This window comes from Gymnodraco acuticeps, unplaced genomic scaffold, assembly GCF_902827175.1.
Source record: "Gymnodraco acuticeps unplaced genomic scaffold, fGymAcu1.1, whole genome shotgun sequence".
In the NCBI taxonomy this organism is placed as follows: Eukaryota; Metazoa; Chordata; class Actinopteri; order Perciformes; family Bathydraconidae; genus Gymnodraco; species Gymnodraco acuticeps.
Genome location: NW_022992021.1, coordinates 354,347 through 381,867, shown reverse-complemented (window position 1 = coordinate 381,867; position 27,521 = coordinate 354,347). Strand labels below are relative to the sequence as shown.

The 27,521-nt window shown below is 40.9% G+C and overlaps 2 protein-coding genes across 2 annotated transcripts in view; both read right to left on the bottom strand.

The window, feature by feature from the left end:
• Positions 1 to 13,311, bottom strand: part of lats2 (large tumor suppressor kinase 2) — a 30,109-nt gene extending 16,798 nt beyond the window's left edge. Inside the window, 2 exon segments of the mRNA XM_034201452.1 lie at positions 5,523 to 6,199; positions 13,078 to 13,311. Of these exon segments, the coding sequence (XP_034057343.1) occupies positions 5,523 to 5,885 (363 nt within the window). The 5' untranslated portion in view covers positions 5,886 to 6,199; positions 13,078 to 13,311.
• Positions 13,312 to 23,417: 10,106 nt separating this feature from the next.
• On the bottom strand, positions 23,418 to 26,480 carry LOC117536569. The gene is made up of 2 exons (XM_034201496.1): positions 26,303 to 26,480; positions 23,418 to 25,254 (listed from the first exon to the last, which is right to left on the bottom strand). Exons 1-2 carry the CDS (start codon positions 26,478 to 26,480, stop codon positions 23,918 to 23,920), a joined length of 1,515 nt encoding a protein of 504 aa, XP_034057387.1. The 3' UTR covers positions 23,418 to 23,917.
• Between the last annotated feature and the right edge of the window lie 1,041 nt (positions 26,481 to 27,521).

Below are 27,521 nucleotides of genomic sequence, written 5' to 3'. Positions count from 1 at the left end.
TTTTTGAAATCCTCTGGAGCAGAGAGTGAGAGAGAGGAGCTGTGGATTATTGCTATTGATTAATGCATCATTGTTTCTTAGGGTCAAAAACACTAAACTCAACTTAAAATGAAAGCGTTTAGTTTATTTAATAAAAGAGCACATGTTCAATGTGAAAAGTGACAGTCGATATAGATTAGTTGCAATTTGGTGCTATATATATATATTAGGGCTGTCAAACGATTAACATTTTGAATCAGATTAATCACCATTCGAACTATGTCCAAAATATGCAATTTCTTTATGTATATTGTCGTGGGAATGGAAAGATAAATGAAAGAAGGCGGATATATCCATTTAACATACAGTATCTATGTTTATTATAACATTGTTCTGTGTGTCAAAATGAACACACAGAACACACACCTATCAATCATCAAACTGTGGGGTCTTAATTCATTACGTGTTGATTTCTATCAACACAGGGCGGGCAATTTGGGGTGAAGTGTCTCAGGGACACAACGACATGCTGACTGCAGTGGGGTTTGAACCTGTGACCCCCTGATCCCAACACCAACGCACAACCCACTGCACCACACGCCTCCCAAACAATTGATTATTTTATCCCGTCTTTCCGGTCAAGTTTGGTTTTCTTGGCTATACTTAAAGAGTCCTCTCCTGCTGATGTTCAGGTGTATATCAGTATGTAGTGTCTCTACTTTAAAGAGTCCTCTCCTGCTCATGTTCAGGTTCATATCAGTATGTAGTGTCTCTACTTTAAAGAGTCCTCTCCTGCTCATGTTCAGGTTCATATCAGTATGTAGTGTCTCTACTTTAAAGAGTCCTCTCCTGCTCATGTTCAGGTTCATATCAGTATGTAGTGTCTCTACTTTAAAGAGTCCTCTCCTGCTGATGTTCAGGTTCATATCAGTATGTAGTGTCTCTACTTTAAAGAGTCCTCTCCTGCTGATGTTCAGGTGTATATCAGTATGTAGTGTCTCTACTTTAAAGAGTCCTCTCCTGCTGATGTTCAGGTGTATATCAGTATGTAGTGTCTCTACTTTAAAGAGTCCTCTCCTGCTGATGTTCAGGTGTATATCAGTATGTAGTGTCTCTACTTTAAAGAGTCCTCTCCTGCTGATGTTCAGGTGTATATCAGTATGTAGTGTCTCTACTTTAAAGAGTCCTCTCCTGCTGATGTTCAGGTGTATATCAGTATGTAGTGTCTCTACTTTAAAGAGTCCTCTCCTGCTGATGTTCAGGTGTATATCAGTATGTAGTGTCTCTACTTTAAAGAGTCCTCTCCTGCTGATGTTCAGGTGTATATCAGTGTGTAGTGTCTCTACTTTAAAGAGTCCTCTCCTGCTGATGTTCAGGTGTATATCAGTATGTAGTGTCTCTACTTTAAAGAGTCCTCTCCTGCTGATGTTCAGGTGTATATCAGTATGTAGTGTCTCTACTTTAAAGAGTCCTCTCCTGCTGATGTTCAGGTGTATATCAGTATGTAGTGTCTCTACTTTAAAGAGTCCTCTCCTGCTGATGTTCAGGTGTATATCAGTATGTAGTGTCTCTACTTTAAAGAGTACTCTCCTGCTGATGTTCAGGTGTATATCAGTATGTAGTGTCTCTACTTTAAAGAGTCCTCTCCTGCTCATGTTCAGGTTCATATCAGTATGTAGTGTCTCTACTTTAAAGAGTCCTCTCCTGCTCATGTTCAGGTGTATATCAGTATGTAGTGTCTCTACTTTAAAGAGTCCTCTCCTGCTCATGTTCAGGTTCATATCAGTATGTAGTGTCTCTACTTTAAAGAGTCCTCTCCTGCTCATGTTCAGGTGTATATCAGTATGTAGTGTCTCTACTTTAAAGAGTCCTCTCCTGCTGATGTTCAGGTGTATATCAGTATGTAGTGTCTCTACTTTAAAGAGTCCTCTCCTGCTCATGTTCAGGTGTATATCAGTATGTAGTGTCTCTACTTTAAAGAGTCCTCTCCTGCTCATGTTCAGGTGTATATCAGTATGTAGTGTCTCTACTTTAAAGAGTCCTCTCCTGCTGATGTTCAGGTGTATATCAGTATCTAGTGTCTCTACATGTCTCCATGCTCTAATGTTCAAAAAGCTCTTTATTGTTCTCATACTGCCTGAGCTGCAGCACCTCTTTTCACCCTCTGTCTGAAACCAGAGCCCAGTCTGCTCTGATTGGTTAGCTGGCCGGCTCTGTTGTGATTGGTCAACCTTTTAGAGATGTCGCCCCTTAGCCTATCACGTACGATGTGTTAGAGCGCTGGCCAATAGAAACCTATATAACCCTACAGGAAAGGATAGTCAGAGAGGAGAGATTGTCTAAAGGAGCGAGTAGTTTTCACTTTTCTTAACCGTGAACACAGCTTCAAAGTCCCGTCCCGTTGGCCCCATCGTTTCATAAACAGCGCACTGTGTGTTGCTCACACGTCGAAGGCCATAATATGCTTAGCCTGCACTAGAGTCCGTATGTACAGTTAAAGGCCTGTGAGGAGCTCAGGGAAGGAAAGCGAACCCCTCCTCCCCTCCGTTTCCTTTCTTCCCCTGTCATCTCGATGCGTGGCATGCAGCCCCACACCCTCACTCCCCCTCCAAAACATTTCCTCCCTTTAAAAAAAAAAAAAAAAGGCGATTATGTAACGAGCCACATTGCTCTGTAATTTGCAGCTGGAGAAGACAGGAGGGACAAAGAGGAGGAGGAAGTGCGCTGATAAGAGTAACAATATGAGGAGGAGGAGAAGTTAAAGTGAAAAGTTTTCAAGGACAGAAGTAGCCGATCTGTGGAAGCCATTATTGTTTTTGGCTTGTAAAATAAAAAATGTACTGCTTAGTGGCCTAAAAATGGAGGCAACAGCACTTGTGTGTTTTAACAACACACACATACACTAGTGTAGTCGTGTGTGTGTGTGTGTGTGTGTGTGTGTGTGTGTGTGTGTGTGTGTGTGTGTGTGTGTGTGTGTGTGTGTGTGTGTGTGTGTGTGTACAGGAGATGAGAGGAAAGTCAAGAGGTGTATGAAGACAAAGTGCAGTTTGTAGTCAACATCTTGGACGAGCACAAGAGGCTTTTGAGAAAGAAAGAAAAGATACAGCAAACAAATGACTAACTTTTTGAGTTTAATCTTGAAACAAAGTGAAATCAACATTTGGACGTTGATTGACAATCATTGTGAATCAACAATGACTTAAAATGTGTAAGAGAAGATGAGATGTGTAGGGACGGAGACGCAGAGGAACAAAGAGTCAGACATGTTGGGTGGAGGCAGGACTTCAGCAGGAGGAACTGCTCCACCCTGCTGCCATTGAATGTTCACTTCCTGTTTGCCCGCACTCATTCACAAATGGTGGAAGCAATGGAGGTCAACCAGCTGCCGTCGAACAGAGGAAATGGCTGCCCTCAAGATATTCAGTTTGTTCTGTGATCTTTGACAGGTGTTTGAAATGGATCTCACTAGACTTTTGCTTTTTTAGAGCAACAAACGGCAGCAATTATGTCTTGCTCAGGTTAAGCAAGCTCTAACAGCACAGGCTAATAATTATCAATGAACGTTTTATAGTCGTACGTTTGGTCAAAGCTTTGTCAAAAATGTATATAAAGGAAGGAACCTAAGAGGAAGTACATATTTCTTTCCGTTTTCGGTCTTAAATAATCTTTCTTTGATCTTTTCAGAGTACTTTTTGTCATGTCTGCACGAGTATAGACGAAAATCAAGATGCTTGTATGTAAAAACTTCTCAGTATAAGCTGAATTCTCACTCTGATTTAACTCTAAGGGATTGAAGTGACCCCTGAGTTACAGCATCCCCATGACATGTTCGTTTCTCAGTGATTTCTGAGGCTGAAGGTCTGTGTAAAGTTAGCCCTCCCTTCCCGTGGAAACACGCTCTTTGGACGATTGGGAAACCCATCTGATATTTCAACATTTCATTGCTCGGGTCTGCGTTATGTAACCGCAGCACTGTACACTTGGCAGGGAGCTCTTGTATTGTATTGCATCTGCGAGAACATGGCACCCTCGACTGCTTTCATTAGAAATTCCTGACTGAAGAAGGCAGAGCGGCTTCACCATGTGAGTGAAGTGGCAGAGAGCAACACTTGCCAAGACACAGGCAACACTAACATATTCATACTGTCCATTTACACACACTACAATACACCCTCTGTCTAACTTCTTGATATCTCACTCACTCACTCAGTAGGGGTCTAAATATATAATGTGTCACATTGTATTGCAACACAAAAATGTGAAAATGGCAGAATAGCAATTAAGAGTCAATCACAATAGAAACTTAACCAAGTAAGTAATCAGTTATGTCTGTGGCTATATGTTGACCGTTCCCAGTACATTGAAAAACACTATTTAACACACACACACACACACACACACACACCACACAACCACACAACAACACACACACACACACACACACACACACACACACACACCACACAACACACACACACACACACCACACACACACACACAACACACACACAACACACACACACACACACACACACACACACACACACACACACACACCACACACACACCCACACACACACACACACACACACACACACACACACACACACACACACACACACACACACACACACACACACACCACACACACACACACACACACACACACACACACACACACCGTTTCTTGTAGCCCTCGAAAGGGTTTTGGAGGTTGATGCCTCGGTGAACGTGAGTTGTTTGGCTTTCTTGTCGGCAGCAGCAGAAAGCATTTTCGAATGTTTGAATGAATCAAAGTGCGTCGTCACCGTCGTTGTTCTCTTATGCTCCAACACACAGTTGCGGAATAGTTTCCCCCCACTTTCGTGCATCGGAGAACTGCTTTGCCCGGTCTTTAGCAGAAATGTTCGTCGGTAAATGAGATGGATTAGATGTTTTCATCTTGGTGTTTTCTCTCTCGTGTGAGCTCCACACGTTCACTCTACGGTGTTGTTTACCTTCTGTGATGCGCGAGCTGGTGACGTCGCATCATCATCACTACTTCACGTCAAGACGAGTTAACTTTTTTTCCCTCTCAACTTTGTGTGGAAAATGCGGGGATTATGCGGCCATTTTGCGATCGCATAATTGCGTTGTTCTGGAGGGTCTAACTATTCTCCAAAAATATCGAATATATTAGAAATAATTGATGTATTTGTTTACCAGCTGCACCAATCACATTCAATCCAAGAATCAAGAGAAAATCCAAGAACAAAACCAAACCATTTTCTTTGCTCTAAATCTGGGAACAAAAGTGTTGAATGAAGATTTCGTTTGACTAGAGAAGTTTGGATACTACTTGCCACTGGATTATTTCAATAACCAGCCCTCGCTGCAAGGCACTAACACAACAAATGATATTTAAGGGATGGTTAAAAATAGTGTAAAACAATCGTGGCATCAGAAGAAGAAGCACATTCTCACAACCAGCCAGGACAGCACCATCCTACAAGAAACCAACAAAACACAAACAAAGACACACACACTCCCTCTCTCGGACTCACCTGGTCACAGCCGGTGTTCACCAGCTCCTGCAGCATCTGCCGGTTCACCTCCCCGGCGCCGGCAGGGTGTCCCGACCCGGAGGAAGGGCCGAACTTGTCGAACGGCATGAGGGACTTGCGAATTTCTCGCAGGGCATTCTGGTAGTTGTTGAACTTCTGCGGGGGTCTGAGCTGCTGCTGCCGGCTGGCCGCGTCTTTCCCGCTCTTGCAGTCGGCCGCTCTGCTGCCGTCGGACCGCGAGCTGCCGCCATGAAACGCCTGGCTCACCAGCTTGGCCGGCTGCTTCAGGCCCTCCTTGATCTCCTGGAGCCTCTGCCGAGTGTTGCCCACATACGGGGCCGCTGGAAAAGTCTTGGGCCTCATGACCTCAGTGCCCAGGGCAGGCACCTACTCTAAAAAAGGGAAGCACACACACACACACTTACACTCCCTCCAAAAAAAGATTCCTTTCAAACTGGCTGCGAAAAAACGTTGGGAGATTTGGGAGTCCTCCTCGGTTTGTCTGCGTCTCTTTGTGATTCTGAAGATGCTGTAGATTCTGGAGGTGCTGGATGAAGGTGAGGAACTACAGGCATGCCATGGTGTGGCTTTCAAGGCTCAGGTTCCAACTTATTCCAGGAAATGCAGCCGGTCACGAGGGCGCCGCGCAGCCAGACCATGATGCTGCCAGTCTCCGCCTGAGGAGGAAGGGATGGAGTTAGATGGAGACAGCGGTCATGCATGGTGTTCATGGATTTTCTAAAATTAAAGCTAGCGCTGGGCAGCTTACACTTTCAGCACAGGGCAAGTTGTGCTTTTAATTCAAAATAGCAAATGTGTGGACCAGAACGGACACTGCACACAGTCAAGTTATAAGGCCTGGCAACTTTAAATATGTTGGTGACTCAAAACCAACATTTTTAAACCGATTATACATTTTGATGATTTCAGTGCAGCAGAAAAATAACCAACACCGATACAACATATGAAATGTTCGTTTTATGTCAACGTTTAAAGGAAAATAAGTATGACATTTGGCCAATTGCATGCCAACAGGTACCTAGTACTTGTGGAATTAATAGTATAAATGTACAAAAATTATAACCCACCCTATATGGATTAAAATGTATACTGCAGATGACATTATCAGATGTTATTTGGCATTTGAACAGGATCTATTCCAGCCTGATTGAAGACTCAAAATGCCTGGAGTTTCAGTTATTCTAACAGAAACATCACATGATAGGACCCGTTTGAAACCGGTCAAATCTGGAAGTGAGACTCTGTATTAGTCCATATGTGGTGCTGGTGCATACCTACTGCACAATTCAAGAATGCTAGGTGTCATCAAACCAGCTGCCCCCCCCTCAATACATAGCAGCGGTTGCACAAGTCAGCCCCTGTCAGTGCATACTTATGCTACGAGGTCATCGGTAAACACCCTTGTGAGAGTGCAGCAACGAGGGGTCCAAACATTCAGATGCTCCCCTGTGATCAGACATTTAACACCGTTGGACAGTCTTATCTGCGGGAACATACTCCGCATTCTGCCACAGCAGCGCTACTCCCGCAGGGCAGATGGGATGACGCGTGAGACATGTTCCTGTCAGGAGCCTCACGTGAGGACCTGCAGTCCAACGTGAAACACTCGCACAACTTGGGGTGGAGGATGCAAAAATATGAAGCTGAAAATGTACAGAACAACTTAGGAGGATGTGTGAAGTGAGTTGTATTGAATTGAACATTTCTATATATCCCTACCGCTCTTTAAATCCGCACAGCCCTCCACTTAAAATGATAATATACTGCAGGTCGTAAAATGTATTTTCTTGTGTCTTCGCACCACCACACACAAAAGCAAATCCTCCCTGTATGTGTAAATGTACCTGGCAATAAACTCCATTTTGATGATCATAAGCTGATGAACACTACTGCTTCCCACAGGAATGTACTCTTTGGGACAAAACCATTTCCCAATGACACTTAGCAGAAGGATGAATAACAAAACTAAGAGTGTACACAGCTAGAATAACTCTGTGGGGCTATACTTAGGCACAGCGGTGTTTGGAGCTCAACACTAACATCAGGATGCCAACTTGCCCACGTCGTTAACATGCTGATGTTAATGTAGCGTCTTTATTTAGCGTGTTATCATGCAGACATTTGTTAATCAGCCCTAAATAAAGAAGAGCCTGGTGGGAATGAAGACTTTGTTTTGTTATTTGGTCATAAATCAAAGGATTGGACTCCTTTTGATCTGAACTATCTAGATTGATGACAAGTTAAAGAGTAACACAAGTTGTTCAAATTCATCCTGACTGGAATCAACACAATTTCATGCTAGCTAGTGGGAAAAAAGGGTTGAAATGGATAAATACATGCCTAGAAAAATGTCATGGCAGTCTGTCCAACCAGGAATGTTCCAGTAGGTTTGACCAAAATGATGATAATTCAACAATCTGACCCCAATTCCCTATACATACAGGGTACATGCAGGAATCCTGAAGTCAATGTAAAACCTTTTAAGATCTTTTTTAAGACCCTTTCCATACATTTTAAGTCCTCATCGCCACTTTGAGTTCTAACCGGTTACCTTGGCGACACACTTTACCTCACATTGACTATATACAGTATTGATGGTCCTTCCTCCTTATCTTCCAACCATTTGGACGCAGACTTGCATTTCCCCATAACGATGTTGTTTAACAACCGGCGTAAACTGACCTCCGCGCTATCAAGCAGTGAGCGCGCGATGTCCTGTTCAGATGACGTCAAACCCAACGGGATGCCATCAATAAACTACACAGAATCACACTACACACCTACGCAATGATTACATTCAGGCAGACTGTAGAACACAACCTCTTTGGACCATTTATATACTTATTGAAAACAAGCTACAAAATGTAACACCTTGGAAAATGCTGTTTAATGGGCTTAATTTTCGCTAAATTGATTTATCAACTGTTAATACTTTTTAAGACCCCGCGGACCCCCTGCTATAGTTGCAAGAAAAACTTGAGATAATGTCATGTTTTCATTTCAGTCAATGAGCTTGAATGCAATGGATCAAACCAAACCTAGATAACTTCCCTGGTCGTTAAAGGAGGGGAAAGACTCATGTTTCACCATTTACTGGTTGGTGACAGTTCCACATAAAAATGTTCTTTCCATACATTGGTGATCCACTAAGTAAAAGTCTCAAGCTTCTATCCAAGCAAACACTCTTGACAGATGACCCTGAAACAGACAGGCAGGCTGGCTTCCTGTCCGACTGTTTCACATGCTTCAGATATCCTTCTTAGTCAGAGAAAGAATTCCGTTTGGCTGGCAGGTGAAGTCTGCTCTCCAGATACTGATGTGGGTTGTTACCGCCGCTGTAAAACTGCCAGACATATTCACATGCTGGCACGTTTCGACACGGCTGTGGTTTGAAAAACGTGTTTGATATTCCAACTATTTTGTTAAGCAATCGACTTTTGATTCATCCGATTGTGTTTCTAAGAAAATGTAATTGACCTAATTATCCAAACCGCAATGAACGTGATTCATAAAAACAACTGATGGGCTGAAAATCTGTTTTATACATCAGTACACCTTTCAGTGCTCGTACTATATCAACGTACCACAATCAGCTATTCAATACTTAAAACCAGTCTCCAAATGATCTTACAAACGACTTCAAAATGTCACTCGATGTATCACCCAACAAGAAACCAAAACAACCACAAAGAAAGGGACGCAAAACAGCCAAAAAGACTGAGAATGGGAGAGAAAATGACTCAAAATGACTATTAAGAGATACAGTATAACATGAGGTCAGTTTCCATGTCCTATCTCTGTTTGCGCATTGAAAAACGAAATCTTGAGATCTTTTAAAGCTCGTCTGAGGTGAAATAGTTGGTGTTCCATAAAAGCTAAATGTGCTTTAACACTGAAACTGTATGTTTTTTCACAAACGTTTTCACTGAATTTGAGTGAAAATTACCATGTTGTTTTCAATACAATACTAATAGCCAATCAGAAACTAGTATTTTATGTTGCCATGGGGCAGAGTTCCAAAGTGGGAGGAGTTATTTTGGTTGTCCAGGGTTTCAAAACTGAAGGTCATTCAATGATGCTAGCGACAAGCTAAATCTACGTTAACATACTGCGGTTATAAGATTACTTTTCTTTTGTTTTAAAAATGTAACATCTAAATAGTCTCAATGATTAAGCGTTACACTAGCCACAGCTCTTAAAAGCTGTCTAGCTTCCTCTACTTCCAATGAAACGTGTAGATATTGTGGTAGACTTTGTAGAGTTATCCACAACGCCAAACTGAGGAGAAAAACACATGATTTCTCAAACAAAGCAAGTCTCTGGTATTGATGTGTGATTACATCAACCTTTAGTATCGTCACAAAGTCCAGGAGAGTCCTGTGTGTCTGTGTTGAGGACCCCTTAGGGAAAAACCTTTAAAAGAGGAATTTACAGTAAGGGAAAATACCAGATGTTCACATTTTGCTCCTATGTAATGCAAACATTTAACATAAAACTCATAATTCCTCCATTTATTTCATGCACAAAAACAATAATTTCTGAAATAATTTGAAGTTCAGTCTTTCCACCATATCTTGTTTTGTTAATGGTAAACGTATTACACTTTCCTACTTTCTTTTGTTGTTGCCTCTGTAATAATGTATATTATCTTATCCCATCTAACCCTAATAGGCTACTTTGACTCTTTTATGGGATCACAAAATGTCCCTATTAATAAAAACCACATTGCCCAGCAGTACTAGATTCATGGCATTCACACGAAAGCAGCCAAACATAAGAAGCCTTGAACCACTAAACCCCCACCGCCTCCTCCCTGGCAGACTCCATCCCTTTGGGCCATTTCTGAGAAGGACACAGCCCTCACTGTTTGTACAGATAAAACTTTGCATGGACAAAAACATGTTTTTCTTTTATATTGCTGGGTGGTGGGGTAGGACAAGGACAAGGGTGCCACGCTGTGAAAATGTTGCCCCATCTCTGGGATCTCTCCCTCCATTCCTGCGATGCTTCAGGCGCCATGTCCAACCAATGAGCATTCCTTTCCACAAGTAACTACAAGTAAACTCATACCACCACCGCTGAATCATGGGACCGTCTGGGACAGTCTCTGCTGACCAAAATAAACCAAAAAAAGAAAGCAAGATCTGTGGATGATCTGTGTGTTGAAATGGAGGGATGTTGGTGCTGGTCCAACCTTGAAAATGTACCAGGGAAGAGATGTGCAAAGACATTTTCAACTCATTTCCACAAACACACTTCCATACTTAACCCTAACCTTCAACAATACATACCTAAGCCTTATCTCTACTTTGACTTAACCTACAACCTAACCCCCGACTCCAATTTGGACCAGAGTGAAAATATGCACAAACAGCCAGTTTCACTCAAATAGGCAAACTTCATGATCGGCCGGGAAACGTGACCTGAAGGAGACATTTTAAAATAATGTGTCTTTAATGCTGATAACAAGTCTTGCAAAAATAATAAATAAATTAACGGATAAATGTTGTTGCTTGGTCATATTTTGTCAGTCACGTTAAAAATCTAAACCTTCCTGACTGCTGTCACTTTTTGTACAGAGAGAATTATGACAATTCTGTCTGTATTTGGGACATTGTGGAGAAATGATGCAATGTTGTAAAAGTAAGAAGGTACGTTTAAGAAAGGTAACGCTGCCCCCTATTAGTCTTAATCTTTCAAGACGTCTTAAGCAAAGTAGAGATTTTTAAAGTGTGTTCTTCTATCTCCAAAAAACAAGATGGCAATCACAAGATTTAAAGAGGTGCATTCGCATCATTTTCTTAGAAGTCTTTGAGTGGACAAAATCACATAACGTTAAGTAGACTACGATTTTTCTTTTAGAAATAGACAGCCTTAAAAATGACAGATCAAACTTCTGTTTTCAAAACCACTGCTATATATAAAAAGGTGAAATCACAAACTACTACAATCCATGGTATTCACAGACACACATTAACATACAATCAACTTCACAGCACAAGCACCAGACATATTTTACATGTGGCGGTCTCATTGTATGTCTTAATGTTGTGTACTATATATACTCTCTAATGTTGATATGTACATATTGACTGTGTACTCCGATACAAATCCTGAGAACCTGCTGCTACTGTAACACAATCATTTACTTATTTAGGATCAATAAGGAACTTCTATCCATCTTACATTTCAACAAGATTATTTCCCATTGTGTCACCTCGTTGTTTTATTTACCTGCTTCTGTTATACAATAACCCACAGCACAACATCTGCCAGCCTCTGTGTGAAGTCCACTGGTGGTTTCCCTCTGATCCTGTGGTTCTTCCTTTAAAGAAGCCTCTGCACCGCCTGACTGAATCAAACCCAGCTGTGGCCAAATACCTGAAGGCACACTGTTGCATCACCAAAGTCAGAGTATAATAGGTCTAATTGTATAAGATACATGTCACCTCCTGCCTCTGGAGACAGGCTGGCAGGATGATACTCAAAAGTGTCTAAATAAAACTTTGGTGTTATGGTTTGCACATCTCAGCATTTAGGAGTCAGCTGCCAGGCGAGTTCTTTACTAATCAAACACCTGAACAAATAAAAGCTCCTGGCAAATGTAGTAAAAGTGTGTCAAACATAAGAGAGAAGGTGTGTGTTTGGGCGTAGTAATAGTAGTTTAGACTAGTAGAAGCACACCTGAATGAAACATGGTTGCATCGGTGCCAAACTATGCAGGCCTTGCCCTTTAGGCTTGGAATAGAGACAAAAAAAGCAAACTATGGACATTTGTCCCACTTATTCTCCTCCATTTCCCCTTAATAATCCCAACAGACTCATATACTAATTCAGCTATTTGGTTATCTTGTCTGTGAAAAACAAGAAATCTACTTTTTAGTGTGAGACATTTGGAAATATTGTGATCTTATGCATATTAACAGTCTGTTCCTAACCACATATCACGCCTTAATTGTAAATGCAGGAACTCAACTAAATAAAGTGCAGGGTTTTCTGATACTCAAATCAAAAATATAACTATATAGAAACCTCCTGGATTTCTTTACAAATAATAAGGTCCATAACATAAAGTTTTGGCCCCTTAGAGGTCCCTACTTTAGGGAGTCTGCAGCCAAAAAAATGGCAATTTCAGCATTGACTTTAATTTAACAATAGGTGATTGTGTAAAAATGAACTATTCTGTTGATAAGTTAACTTCTCATATTTGTGTCAAAGCTTTAAAACCGTTACAAAATGGTGTCTGTGTAGTTAACAGTTTTTGCCTGCGGCCCCTGGACATGGAAAGGGTCGGAAACCCCTGTTTTACCGTCCTGTGGCCTCACTGTATCCACTGCTGCAGCTCCAGAACATTCCTATGCAGAAAAGACTCTTCAAGTCCAATTATAACTCTAAGGAAAACACCTAGAAATCTCTCTAAAATCTCCTCACTTCAACACACCCACGACGGAACATTTTTTTCCTCAGCAACAAGTCGTGGAAATAAGTTTACTCCACCACTCCCCTCCCCAGGAAAAGTTAAGTCTCAACTTACCATGGGATAGAAGAAGAAGATGAAGAAGAAGAAGCGAGAATAACCTCAGTTTGGAGAGTAAATCCTGTTTCTCGTTTGAAGAGCGCATAGAAAACCCCGAGGAGCTCAGTGAAGACGGAGAAAGAGGGTAAATGTGATGAAACGAGCCTCCATTTTCTCCGCAGACTGCAGCAGGATCAGAAATGCAGCACAAAGTTGGACACTCGCTGCATTGTTAACATTCCTCAGGTCACGTGACGGACCGACGCACGTCAGCAGCGAGACAAAGATCGTGTGTTGAAAAGATGGTTCACTCGGAGGAGTTACTTTTCACTAGAAACTGGATTCTTGGTAATAGCTTTTAATTTAACCAGGTTTACAAAGGGAACACCTTTTTTTCCTATTGGGTTATTATTGAGATGTATATGGAAGAGGATAAGGTCCACATGAGAAACACATTTGAGCTGTGATCAAAATAAATAAAAAACTGACTTGAAAACGATACATTTATATTTGTAAGATTTGTTTTTCTTTTTTCCTGAAAATCTCATAATTCTGACTTTGATCTCAAACGTTTTTGGTCACATTATGTAAAAAAAAAATACTCCTGTGGCCCTAATAACCCTCTTCCGTAAATGTACTCTGATGCTCGGGTCATAAGACTTTCATTGCCATTTCTACACTGACAATTAAACCTTTGAATTGAATTTAAATTTTGAATTGAAAGTAAACATCTATTTATTGTTTACATCCTATTCTGACACAGTTCATGCACAAAAGCATTTTTTTTTTAAGTAGGGAAAAATAAAGATTGTTTTTGTATCGATCACAAATATATTGATTTACATAATTATACCATCATCTGACCCCATTCTCTTAAAGGTGGGGTAGGTAATTCACTTCTGAAACACTTTTTGTTATATTCCATGGAATGCTCTTAACATCCCGATAGCAATGAATACATGAAATGCTTTGACAATAAATACATAACAAAATGTCATCTGTGGAAGCTGTGGCGCTGTAAAAAGCACGACCAATCATCTGAGCCGGCCCGGCTAAAGTAACTGGATGGCCTACCTGCCTGTCAGCCTTCCATCTGGGCACAAACTTACCTCGTGCCCTCATTGGTCATGTGCGCGTTCGTGTGTGTTGGAGGAGGGGCTCTGTAAGGAAGTCTGAAGGAAAGGGCAGATTTTTTCCGGGTTGTGTACTTTTACATTTTAGCGCACTCGAGCTGGTTTCTCCATTCTTACCTTTAACATTTGTTTTTATTTTCTTTATAATTAATGAGCAGTTTTAACGTTGGCTTTTCTCCTCGTATGTGGTTTTCTCAGCCTCAAATGACCAATTAGAGAAAGACAGAGAATGTAAATGGCACTGCATCTAACGATTGTTTTCTATATCAATGAACATAAAAATCGCGGAGTTTGACATTTGCGCTTGGGGGGTCAAACCTTTTTTACTGACGTCAGTACACAGTCCCAACTATTGCGTGGGGTGCTACGGATACATTAGCAATAAAGCCAGCGTTCACCGCACTGAGTATGACTTTTCCACATACGAACACAACTCGTCCCGTCATGCACGCCTCGTACACACTCATATGGAAGGGGCGGTCTCTTCCCCCAACAACAGTGCATTTCATAACTGTAAAACGTATCATAACTGTGCACATCTTATACTTATTTGATAACTACTATATCCCTTGGCTACATTATTATTAACCAGTGTCCTACCTTAGTGCAGAAGTATAGGCCTACGCCTTAAACGTCCCAGAAATATCCATTACTGCCAGTGGCGTTTCTATATGTGCAAAAGTGGTGGGGCACTAAAAACTTAGATGTCTATATATAAGCTTCTGCAGAGAGGTTCGTCGCTGGTGAGGCACTGGCACTGACTCTTCAGGTTTACAAATATTATATTTTGACCTAAATCAAAATATAATATTATTTTCAAAAGCTTTTTTTGTCTGATGCTTCAATTAATTTTAACAGACAGTTCAACAGAAGGATACCCAAAAAATGTAATTTTATCATTTAAATATTGAATTGTTCTCTCTTAGTAAGATCCCATTTTCAATAAAATTGTGGTCTTACCTTGACTTGAAGATGAAGTCCATTTGCCTATCCTTCTGGACAAAAATCTCTATTACTTTTTTGTAAAAGTCCTCCTTATCTTCTTGTAGTTTTAAAAGTCTATCATAAATCTAATCGATAGATTTATGATTCGAAAATGATAAAAGTAGGATATTATCCGGCTGAACAAAACGTACATTTATCTAACAGGTACGTTTCCCACAGATCTTATTTGGAGCTATTTTCTAAAATCCTATGGAGAAATCTCATTGCTTTTTTGTGGAGGGAAGCCATGCACAGCTTACTTCCTGGTTTTAGGACGCGTCTCTCTCCTCCTCTTCACACACCACACTTTTCGCGGCACACGTACAGCCAATCAGCTCTGAATTATGTGACATGACGTATGGTGGGGATGGCAGCACTATGCCCCTATGGTCGTTATTTTTTGCCACACACATTAAATAGGAAAATACTCTGAGCATGCGCAGTGTAGTTTTTACAGTCACCGTTCACTTAGACAGTGAGAGGGAGGGGCAGGATCGGGTTTTGTCCCACATGGCTCAAAACAGCTCAATAGGCACACACTGTAGACACTAATTAGAAGAATACAGACTAAAACAGCAATGTACAGACGAATCAGATGATTAAACATGATCTTAAAATATATTTTATATATTTTAATTTATTTTTTGCATTTTGTTGTAATCATTATTTTTAATACTTTCTGCTGACACTAGGTGTGCCCCACCTGCCCCTAATGACCAGTCGCCACTGATTACTGCTCATTCTTGTAATACAATAGCTGAATCACTTGTATGCAACAAAAAAAAGCGAGGGAACTTGTGTCCTTAACCTCACACGTCACACACACGTCACACACACGTCACAACATGCGACTGCTCAAAAATGAAATTATTTCAAACAAAACATGATATTATTCAGATTTGTATTGTAACAATCATTTTATTACATCTATTAAAATATTGATATACAAAATATTTGTATTGGAACAGTTTTAGACGTAGTAATGCTGTAATATATTTCCGCCCCCCGCAAAATCCGCCTATGATAATATGTGAAAAAAGTAAAAAAATCCTATTTCATGAAGTGCATTGAGACGTTGTACATTACGTGTAGAGCCATTATGTGATTATATTGCATATTTGATTACATTATTCCAGCACAACTTCTTTTTTGGTAAACAATCTGATTTTGATCACTCATCGACCATCAGGGACACCAAAGGATGCATTTCTTTTGACTTCAATATAAAGTGACTTCAAAAAAGACCAGCAGAGTGAGAGGTCTCGAGTTTTCCTCCTCTCTGACCGCACATATTCTAGGCGGGGCTTCCTGCAATGTATTTATCCCCTTGATAAATACAAATAAATTCAGTGCATTACTCAGACAGTCACTCCCCCTCTGGACCAACAAGGCATCTTTACGTGCCAAGAAGTCACGAATCAGTGTGAAAGCTAATAGATGGCTTTTACTCTATTAACAATTATCACCACAAAGTTAAACATGGAAGCAAAAACGGGGCAGATAATATAATACCTGTAGGCTATACACACAAAGACAACACGGACAAAAATATACTTCCAAACTTTAATTTACAGTCACAGAGGAAGAAGACAACTAAATGAGAAGAGGTTAAACATCATGGAAGTAGGCTACATGCACCCTGTATAATAATGTTAAACAGCGAGAAAATACAGGTGGAGTGTGTGTGGGATTAACAGAGATCTCTTAGTGATAGAACAATTAAATGTATTAACATAAATCATGGACTAATTTATCAGAACATGTTTGATTCATCTCAACCTTGAAGGTATTTATTTTAGACCTCATATTAAACCCATATAATACATATAAGTTATTAATGTCTGGCAGATAATTACAATAACCTAATAGTGCTGGTCACTATTGAACTTAACCAGGTATATCAGGTTTACCCTGACAACAATCCCTCCAGAGTACAGGAAGAGATACTTTTTTCTCCCACTTGGACATTTTTACTCGGTTCAGTAGCAACTGTTTCATTTTCCTTCCTTAAAGCAACAATGCAGAAACCTGCATCACTCCAGGAATAAATCATGTTTGTTGATAGGGAGGCGTGTGGCGCAGTGGATAGAGCGTGGTGTTGGGATCAGGGGTCACAGGTTCAAACCCCACTGCAGTCAGCATGTTGTTGTGTCCCTGAGACACTTCACCCTGTGGGGATTGTCCACAGGACTGAATGTATGTAAGTCGCTTTGGATAAAAGCGTCTAACAAGTAACATGTAATGTAATGTTAATCAAATACTAAGCACATGCAGCAATGAAGATACACATTGCTTCAAGAGGTAATTATGAACTAAATAGTGCAGGTGAAACCAAGAACACATGGTTGAAATTGTCTGAAAACTAAATGAAAAAGTCCATGAACTGACCATGTTTTATTTTCTGTTATTATCTTGTTTATTACTCATCATTGGTCCTTTGGGAAGTTTCTATTAGGCGGAAAAGGGACATTCTATTGATATGTTATGATTTAATTATTCTATACCTTTTAATGTATTAGTACATATTTCCCATTTATTAAGAAGATTATGATTTCATATTTCATCTAACTTTTTATTTATTCATATGAAATTAGTATTCAACCCTCCTATTGTCTTTGTTCCCCCCCCCTTACTTTGGTGTTCGCGGTCAAATTTGACCGGTCCTGTTTTAATCATTTAATTACATTAACACAAAAACCATTAATCATCACCAAATTTCATTTAACACCCTTTCAAACTGTACATATTGTATCGGACTACTGGTATACATGAACAACTGCAGTACATATACAAAGAATAGACACTGAACATGTATTGCGTGTGCCAGGTGTGATTGATGTGGGGGGATGGGCACATAAGAGCGGGAAATGTGTCAAATTGTTCTGTGTGTGTTTGTGTGTGTGTGCCAGGTGTGATTCACATGGGGGGATTGGGCACATAAGGGGGGGGGGGGGGGAGGACACATCTAGAATATGTGTGTGTGGGTGTTTGTGTGTGTTTTTTTATCTGATCCGGATGGTTACTAATTCCTTTTCTTTATGGCGGTCATTTTTGACCGGAAACACCATGGGTGTTACAAAGTTGACTAAATCATCCAAAAATTTATGAAAGTGGTGATCAGCAATTTAATATGTTCAAATGTACTGTGAAGCATATCATAAAGCCTTAATGTAATCGAATGTAAAACAAAAAAGTTATGATTGATGAAAGTTATAAATCGGTCAGATTTGACCCGAAGACAACAGGAGGGTTGTCTTTATTATATTCACACTCATTAATATTATTTATGACTTTTATCTTTTCTCCTAGCTTTTTCTCTCTATTATTAATTGTGTCTACATTACGGCATTCTTTTAAGTGCAAGTACATTTTATTTATATCATAGAGAACAAAGTACCAGCTGGTTGCATTACATTAACAGTGATGAGGAAAGCCTATCCTCAAAAACAAATCACAGGAAGACATTCATGTTCTTAATGACAACAGGATACTTTACGAGCACATGGATACACAGCTGTCAATGTGAGGGGATCATCCAAGAAGGCACATTCCAGTTTGAGCTTTTTGATCCTCACACTGCTTTCAGAAAACATTTTAAAGCCCAGTGTTTCCCCTATATACAAATAGTGGCAGCGCAGCGCCACTGCTGAAATATGCGCGCCGCTGCTAGGGGGCGCCAGCCAGGTACCCAAAAAATAAATAATAATAAGTGGCGACCCTTTTTCATTTTTGATTGTTTGTTATGTGGATTTGTAGTATTTGTGTTACTGTATGTTCAATAAAGGTGTATTTTTGCTAAATCTTGAGACATTGCCATGCACTGTATGTACTAGGCAGGGCCGATTTTTGGCATTAACAGGTGGTCGCTAGGGCGCCAGATCTGGGGGGCGCTGCACTGGTAGCTCTGGGAGGGAAAAAACATTTTTGACCATTGGCGCTCATCCAAATTTTCGGCCTTGATGTAACAACATTCATAATTAAGTAAATGTAACACCCTTTTCACCCCGGTTACACTTTTCATTTGCCCTGTACGATGGGCGCTGTAAGTGGGGGATGTTGGCTTATCCGGCGCCCGCAGCTCACAGCAAAAGTGCGAGCGAGAGAGAGGGCGCACCGGTACCGGCGCTGTTGTTATTAGAATCTGGTGCTAGCTGCGCTAACGGATATAAGAAGTAGATGTTTCTACAACCACTGTGGAGGAGAGCTCTCCTGTCAGACTGAGAGGCTCAGTGAGGTAAAGGGCTCTCTGAGTGTTTAGATAAGTTAATTTTAGTCTAAGTTATCTCAGTGGGTCTCAAACGTTTTGACCACAAATTATGTAAACACATATTTCCAAGGCACTCCTTTATAATTATTAGGATAAATAAAAACAGGTTTGAAATCATTCCAATGTATACTATAGGACAGTAATCCAAAAATGAAAGTGCACCAGATTGAAGCATTTTACTTTAAAATGTTCAAAACAAATCTTGCCGGGGGAGCATACCCCCGGACCCCCCTAGAGGATGTGACGTCCACCCCCCAATTCAAACATGTTCATACAATAATGAATACATTTGAAGCCATTTTGACGTATATTACCTATGTCAATAAGTTTCTGTTTTTGTAGTGTATTTGTCTTTTGTAGAGCTTTTTCATTTATTCTTTACATATAAAATCTCGCCTAGGGCAGCAAATTGTCTAGAACCGGCCCTGGTACTAGGCCTCAAGAGCCTTTCTTGTGCTAACACATAGAAACAAATTGGCGGGGCGCACTTCGCACGTGTACACACTAAAAAGTTCCACGCGCTCCGCGCTCACATTATGCTGGGCCCACGTGCCTTAGCACCGCTGCTATGACTCCATCCTAGGGGAAACACTGTAAAGCCCATCACTAAAACTGAGTCTCTGCCGTTGTAATAGCGTCAAATTGTGAAATAAAACTTTCCTGAATGTATTTTAGGAGCACAGCCAAAGCACAAACTTTCCTCTTAAAAGATAATCAATGTGTGGCGTGTGGCGCAGTGGCTTAGTGCGCTGATCTTCGAATCAGAGGATAGCAAGTTCGAGTCCCACTGCAGTCAGCATGTCGTTGTGTCCCTGAAACACTTCACCACAAATTGCTCCTGCCCACAGTATTGAGTATGTAAGTCGCTTTGGATAAAAGCGTCTAACAAGTCACGTAATAACTTGACATCATTTGAAATTAAAACACATTGAATGGCAGAGGGTGAAGACCATTAAACATACAGAGAACATTTCTTACAGCACACATAAAACCAGTGACTAATAAGAGATGCAGACGTTAAGCATAGTAACCAGAAAAAAGGTCCAGTGCATGAAGCAAACATTTCTATTTGTAGAAAAAAAAAGCAGGCTGACTTTTACGGAAAGTACCAGCTTCAAAAACTAAGGCACCAGCAAAGCAGGACAACAAATAAGCAGGGTCTCGTATTACGCAAGATAAAGTGTTTATAAAAAACAAAACATCAGTTTAAGTGACTACATGTAAGCCAGTATCTTAGCTTAATTTGACAAACTATTAAAAACATAAGAAATGCGTAATGTTTCTTCCAAAATAGCCTCCAGCATGTTCTGTATAACAGAAACATCCCTGTGGTGTGTGCTCATGGTCCCAAACAGTTACAATTAGAAAACAACATGACGAGAATTAAACGCTCACAAATGTAATGTATATTCTCCGAGAGACGTGCTCAGCTAAGACGTCACTGTTCTCGCTAAACAACACTTCAGTGTCTGTGAAAAATCAACAACAATCCTTTCATAACGCATCTGTAATGACACTCTATCAGTGTGACTGTAAAGAATTGCAGAAGCATGTAGGAGAGAATTTAGGGGGTTGTTTGGATGATTTCAAGTGGGGATTTTTGAGGTATTTACTCATAGCGAGTGAATGACTAAATACAGTTGATGGTTGTCAACTTGACCCTAGTTTGGAGAAGCAGATGGGATTACCAGCACAGGAGTAAAGCAATGAACTGATGGATTCCCGCTTCACATTGCAGTCAGAAAGCTCTTTCCAAAAGGGACCCGTTCTCTATGCTGTTTAAAACCACCAGACTCCATTGAAGAAAACTTGTATTTGATGTCAGAGAACACAGGACTTGCTGGTCTCCATGATCGGTTAGTACGGTGTGTGATATTGTGTGACTTTAGAGAATCGCCAACCAGTTAAAAAAAAAAACACAAAGAAACGAATCGATTGACTCAGAAAGTAAACCAGCAACTTATGTGTCCTGTGAGATTTAAAAAAAAGGTCTTTCTCGCAGGAGTTTGGTGGCTTTCAAGAGAGAAAAGATCCCAGCCTCAGTTGGAAAGGGCTGACAGAAATGTAAAGCGATAAAAATGGTCTATCGCTTTAACTGATCATTTGATATGGCTCCATTAGATTTTGCTGCTGCCCATGTCCAGTAGTACATTGTTTTTCTTGCGTGCCATAACTCTTGCCTGATTGTGGAAACTGGCAACTAATTAAGATAATTCACCGACTTTAGATAAACTCATACAACCCCACATGAAAAATCCAAACTTCCCCTTTAATTTCAGCCCACATTGACCCCCCTAACAGTTATGTGTTAATACTGGGAAACAAAAGCAAGTGTCCATTTTAACCAGGACAAAAAACTGGAATAAAAAAACATAACTTGTACATTATTGTGGCAAATATTGACATCATTGTTAATTATAAAATCATTGAATTGCAAACATCCACCTAGCCTACAATCCATGAGTGCTGTATTGTAGTTTATTCTGACCTGTGGTGAAAACGTTCATCTTTTTGATCAGTTTCAGACATTTTTATAATCAACCTCAGTAAAGCCCAGTAGGGCTGAACGATTAATCGATTTTAAATCGAAATTGCGATTTGAAATGATGCGATTATCAAATCGCAAAGCCTGCAATTTGTTTTAACTTTTTTACAAATAATTTTTTTGTTCTCCTTGTGTGTCAGTCATCCACACCAATCAGAAGTGCTGTGCTCCACATGTACCAGCCATGTTAATCAATCAGAATTGGCCCATGATAGAAGGTGATTGATCCAATCACCTGCCAAGTATTTTTGAAAGTGCCTGCCCTTTCTTTTTTTCTTCTACTAAAATCATACAAAAACAAAAACGTATAATTCATACACACAAATGAACAACATTTTCCAAATGGCTTCCAATGCAGCTTTCCTAGATGGTTTGGTGAACCATCTGAGTCAGGTTAGTAATGCTCCATCACATGTTTCTATCACAGGGTGAATCTTAAACTGAAGCTTGACTTTAAAGCAACCCAACGGAAGTTTCATGTAAGTTTAGTTCTTTAACTCGTAGCTCGGGCTGCGGAGGTGCTAGAGGTGGGAGCACGTTGATACGACCTTCCTAGCCGGAGTTATGGCCGCATTTTACAATAAACTTCCGTTGGGTCGCTTAAAAACAAATATCATAAAAGCAATCGCAATATTTGTCAAAAAAATTAGATTTTTTCCCCAAATCGTGCAGCCCTAAAGCCCAGTTGAAGAAGACATCCCAAGATGCACCTGGAAGCTATTGTTGAAAACCCCCAGGAAATAAGCTGTGTTTCTACAGCAGATTGGTTAACACCAGATGGTGGTAAACTGGTCTGTGGGTGGTGTTGTGCTAACAGGTCATCATCCCAGACTGATTGGGTTCAATTGTTCTCAAATCTAGCTGGCTGGTAAAATGTGAGAAAATGCAAAAATAAATAACCCCTAAAACCCTCATTAACAATGACATGTTGATATCTCTGCATGCTGAACAGGCAGGAGAAACCTGGAGGAGCTTCAACATGCTGCTCTGCTTCATATCGCTTTGTGTTACTGTTTACAGTTATTGATTCATAAGATAGAGCTGGTTTAGCAGAGGGAGGAATCAATCCGTGGATCAGCTGCTGTAGTATTCATAGCGGTTGAAAAATACTCTCGCAATGCACAGGATTAAATAAGTCAGAACATTGTGTGCACTACATAACCTGTAGCTAATATACCTCAACGAATATCAAGTTAAAGGGATAGTTCAGGTGTTTTGAAGTGGGGTTGTATAAAAGGTACTTCTAGCATAGTAGCAAAACATATTACAGCCACCTCGTAAAGAGCGGTTGCTGGTCTATAGCCTCGATTGGTTAGTTTGTTTATTATTGTGATGGTTAAGTTAGTCACACAATTATACAATCAAAGTTACCGTTTGAAGCAGAACTACTGTTTTCTAAGAGGTACAATGACAGGTTCAGGCGGCTTTGGAGAGAGCACAAATAATGGCTTTATTTCATAATGTTATAGCTGTCTCGCGGCAAGTTAAAGAAGCAAAAATATGTCATATGCTTAAACTGATAATTATTTTGTTAGGTGGCCACCGTCCATAGTATATTGCTTTACTTCCATGCCGGTACTCTTGTCTGCTTCTCAGAACTAGAAGCGTTGCAATCCGTCATTTACTGAAACTGAATATGTCACGTACCTCAACCAACCCCACTCCAAAACATCAAACTGTAAAGACATAACATCTTAGCAATGTGGTTTCTGGGTTTGCTCCTTATAGCAATTACAAACTGACCTAGACAACAGGGTGTCACATCCAGTCCAAGTGTAGTGTAAAGTAAATATATATAACTCAGTTTAACTCAGGAATCATGTAGTGTTGACACTGGGATGTAGTGAGGGAGAATGTGGAATAAGGTCCAAAGCAGTAAAGGGAACTTAAGTGGCCAGCATTAAGGAGCACTAGGCATTTCTGTACGAATCACTCTAGTGGAGCAGCAGAGATGCACAGGTTGTTTAAGGCACAAGCAACTTGCACAATCTTATCAAATGTTGAGAGGTTGGAGGTGCGCTCGGAGACCGTGGTGAAGGGGCTCTCCACGGGGCCGGTAAGCATGGCGTACCTCTGCTTCACCACGGAGAGCACCCTCTGCACATGCCTCTGCACACTCACTGTCTCAGAGGAAGTGTCAGGCAGAGGTGAGCTCGCTTCACCTTGGTAGCTGCCGGCTATTTTAAACAAAGCTCCTCTCGCAGCCACAGAATCTGCAATGTCCAGATCTCGACTCGCCAACACCACGTCTCCCGGGAGGAGCTTGCAGAGAAACCCACAGCCCTCAGCCAGGCTTTTGTCCCCAACGTTGCCCAGAACGCCCCGAGACACAAACGTTACAACGCCTTGTGGAGCAACACCAATCAGATACTTCAACACATTATAACTTGTCCCGGCCCCCTGAGAGCTCGCCACCACCCTCTGCTGCTGCTGGTGGTTGCCACGGGAAACCGGCTCCTCAAAAGGCACCATGAAGCAGTCGATGATGACAGCGCAGTCGGGGTGGGACGAGCGCAGAGCGACAGGCAGGTTCTTACGAAGTTCGGCTCTGGAGGGCCAGAAGACGGCGGTCGGCACCAGAGTGGAGGACATGATGTTGACCATCTGGTGCACCGTCCTGGTCACCGTGCCGACTTTAACTCCGAAGCGGTAGGCTAGGTCCTGGTTGCGGAGGTCCAGGCGGAGTCGCATCAGCGTCAGAAGCAGCTGCTGGAACTTGGAGAGCTTCACGGTTTTCATGCCGTCCATGTGAGGTGCCAGCAGCCACATGACCGTCTCCAGGACAAAGTAGTTTGGTAAACCAGTGTAGAACTTGACCTTCTCTGCATCGTTCCTCAACGAGTTCTCAGAGAGGGCCATTTTGTCCAAAGAGTCCCTGAGGGTCTGGTTCTCCTTCTTCAGGGCTTTCAGGACATTGTCAAAGTTAACCGCTGCGTCCGACGTGTTAGGAGCAAACTTTCCTTTCTTGCAGTCAATAGATTCATCATCCTCGTCATCGTCTTCATCGCTGCTGAGGGAAGACGGCGCACTTTCCTCCACAGCCGTCTCCTGTTCCCTCTCCTCAGGATGCTCCTCCTGACCCCGCTCCCCCCTCACTGAGCTGCCCTGGCCCTGCAGGAACAGCAAGGCGTTAGCTGCCTCCACGCGGGCCTCCTGCTTGTCCAGGATCTCCAGGGAACCGGGCTCCTTCATCTCTGGGGATAAGGGAGCGGGCGTGAACACAGAAGGAACATAATCTGGAGAACGTGGGTTCTTCACCTGTTTACCTGCAGGAGAAAAAAGACGATGTAGTAATTAAAATGGTGGAAAACGTGTAAATATAGGAAATGATGTTCTAATGGGGTGTTTGTGGGTGGGACAATGAAGGGCCTGCTCTGATGAAAGTCATTCTAGTCATGGTCAATTACTATACATAAGTATGATTTTGTAAGAAAAAGATTACTAATTTATGTTAATCAAAATGACTAAGTTGTTAAAAAAAAGACTGTGAATAAGTTACACTGGGGAAAGTTCTTCATATTTTCAATTATATCACCCTTACCTTTTGTAGAATAGTGTTACTGATGTAAAACTTGTGGGGTTTTGTGTCCCTCAGGGGTGATTCATTGTCTCTATGTGGTAGTATAGTGACCTCTTGTGTAGTTCTGTGCCTTATTTGATTGTTTCTTTGGTAGTTTAATGTCCATTTGGGCATCTTTTTATTAGTTTTGTGTTCCTATGTCTCTCTTACTTCGTTTTGTGGAGGTTTGGTGTCTATTTGTGGTAGTTGTGTCTCTCTGGGGTGATTTTGTGTCTCTTTGTGGATGTTTTGAGTGTCTTTTGCAGTCAATTTACAGTGATTTTGCATTTCTATTTGGTCATATTGTGGGAAGTTTGGTGTCTCTTCTTAATTCCTTGTATTAATGTGTGTTGCGATCCTTTACTGTATATATAATGGTCGATATGTGGTCATTTTGCCTATCTTTGTGGTATTTTTGAGTCTTTTTAGAGTAATTATGCTGAAGTTTTGTGTCTCTTATTGATCCCTAGTTAATGGGTGTCTCTATCATAGACTTTATAAAAGGTCTAGATTTGGTCGTTTTGCCTATTTTTATGTTATCCTTGAGTGCCTTTTTAATCAATTTGTGGTAGTTTTGTTTCTTTATGGTCACCTGTGAACCCCTTAAAATGATACATAAAAAAACTAAGACTTCACACTTATAGAAATTCATTTTGACCACAAGTAGTTTGTTTTCGATGTTATAACATGGGGTACTTTTGCCTGTGTGCTCCTGTGTTTAAACCTTTATATATACAGTCTATTGTTCATATTACCTGAGATGAAGTGAGTACTACACAGCCTGCTGCCGTCGTTAGGCACCCAGCCCTCCCGGTTAACAGCAGCTATCCACCGCTGCTTCCTCTCGGGGTCCCGGGGGAAACGGTAGAAAGATAACGCGGTGCCCGGTGTCCTTCTGTTCCTACAACCAGCCACCACACATGTGTGAACCATAGTAAGGCCACGACCAGAAGCGTGGAGGTGTGCGCAGATATCTGTTCGGTGTTTTGACTCCCAAAATGGTGGCAAACTAGAGGCGAGGCTGACACAAAAAAACTGCTGTAACGTCATCAACGGTTGTTTGCATTAAGCGATCTGATTGGTACATCTTCGAGCGACGTCACTGAAATAGGATCGTGTACTCACGCGGGGCTGCTGCAACTACGCTAACGAAATAATAGTAAATCAATCCACGCAGCGTTAAAATGGCTTACCAAAATGCTAACTTTATATAGTAACAGAAGTCTAATAAAACGAGCTTGAAATAACAACAAATAGTCCTACACAGAGGAGACGTTTGCGGAGCTGTTAACTGGCTAGTTTACATGTTTAGCTAGCTAAGATGCCATTTAATGCTGCGTTCCTTTTACTAACGATACTTGTTACCTTGGTGACATCGACATTTGTTATAGCGCCAATCAACCTTGTTTACAATTAATGTCAGCAGCCAGTAGTGGTTCTGCTGAATATATACAGTAGATCTTGCAAAGGTGTGGTTCTGCTAATCTTTTGCTGCAGAACAGTGTGGTTCTTCTTCTGCTGTTCCTGCATCCCGAGTGGATAACATCAAGTTGGTTTAATATGCTGTGGAATTAGGAAGATCACTGGTTTGTTTTTATTGAAGCCGTATTCTTACACTTTACTCTCATTCAGCGGTGGGATGTAACTTAGTAAATTTACTAAAGCACGCTACAATTTTGACATATGTACCTCAATTTAGTAGTATTTCCATAATATACTACTTCAACTCTATTTCAGAGGAAAACATTGTACTTTGTTTACACCAAATATATCTCACACTTCGTTACTTCTCACATTAAAAACACAGGATACAGTACATTATACATCTCCATGATAATTAACTGCCACCATAAATAATCCTAGGTGTATGTTAACAATACAGACAGAAAAATATATTACATAATAATATATAATACATCTGCATAACCTTTGATATTTTAGGTATATTTAGCTAATAATACTTTTGTAATTTTA

What these genes read in the sequence shown, in the direction of transcription:
- LOC117536569 (XM_034201496.1), bottom strand. Translation starts at nt 26,480, where the DNA reads ATGGTTCACACATGTGTGGTGGCTGGTTGTAGGAACAGAAGGACACCG. An exon ending in TAGTACTCACTTCATCTCAG is followed by an intron (nt 25,255 to 26,302) that starts GTAATATGAACA and finishes TTTCTCCTGCAG; the next exon opens with GTAAACAGGTGAAGAACCCA.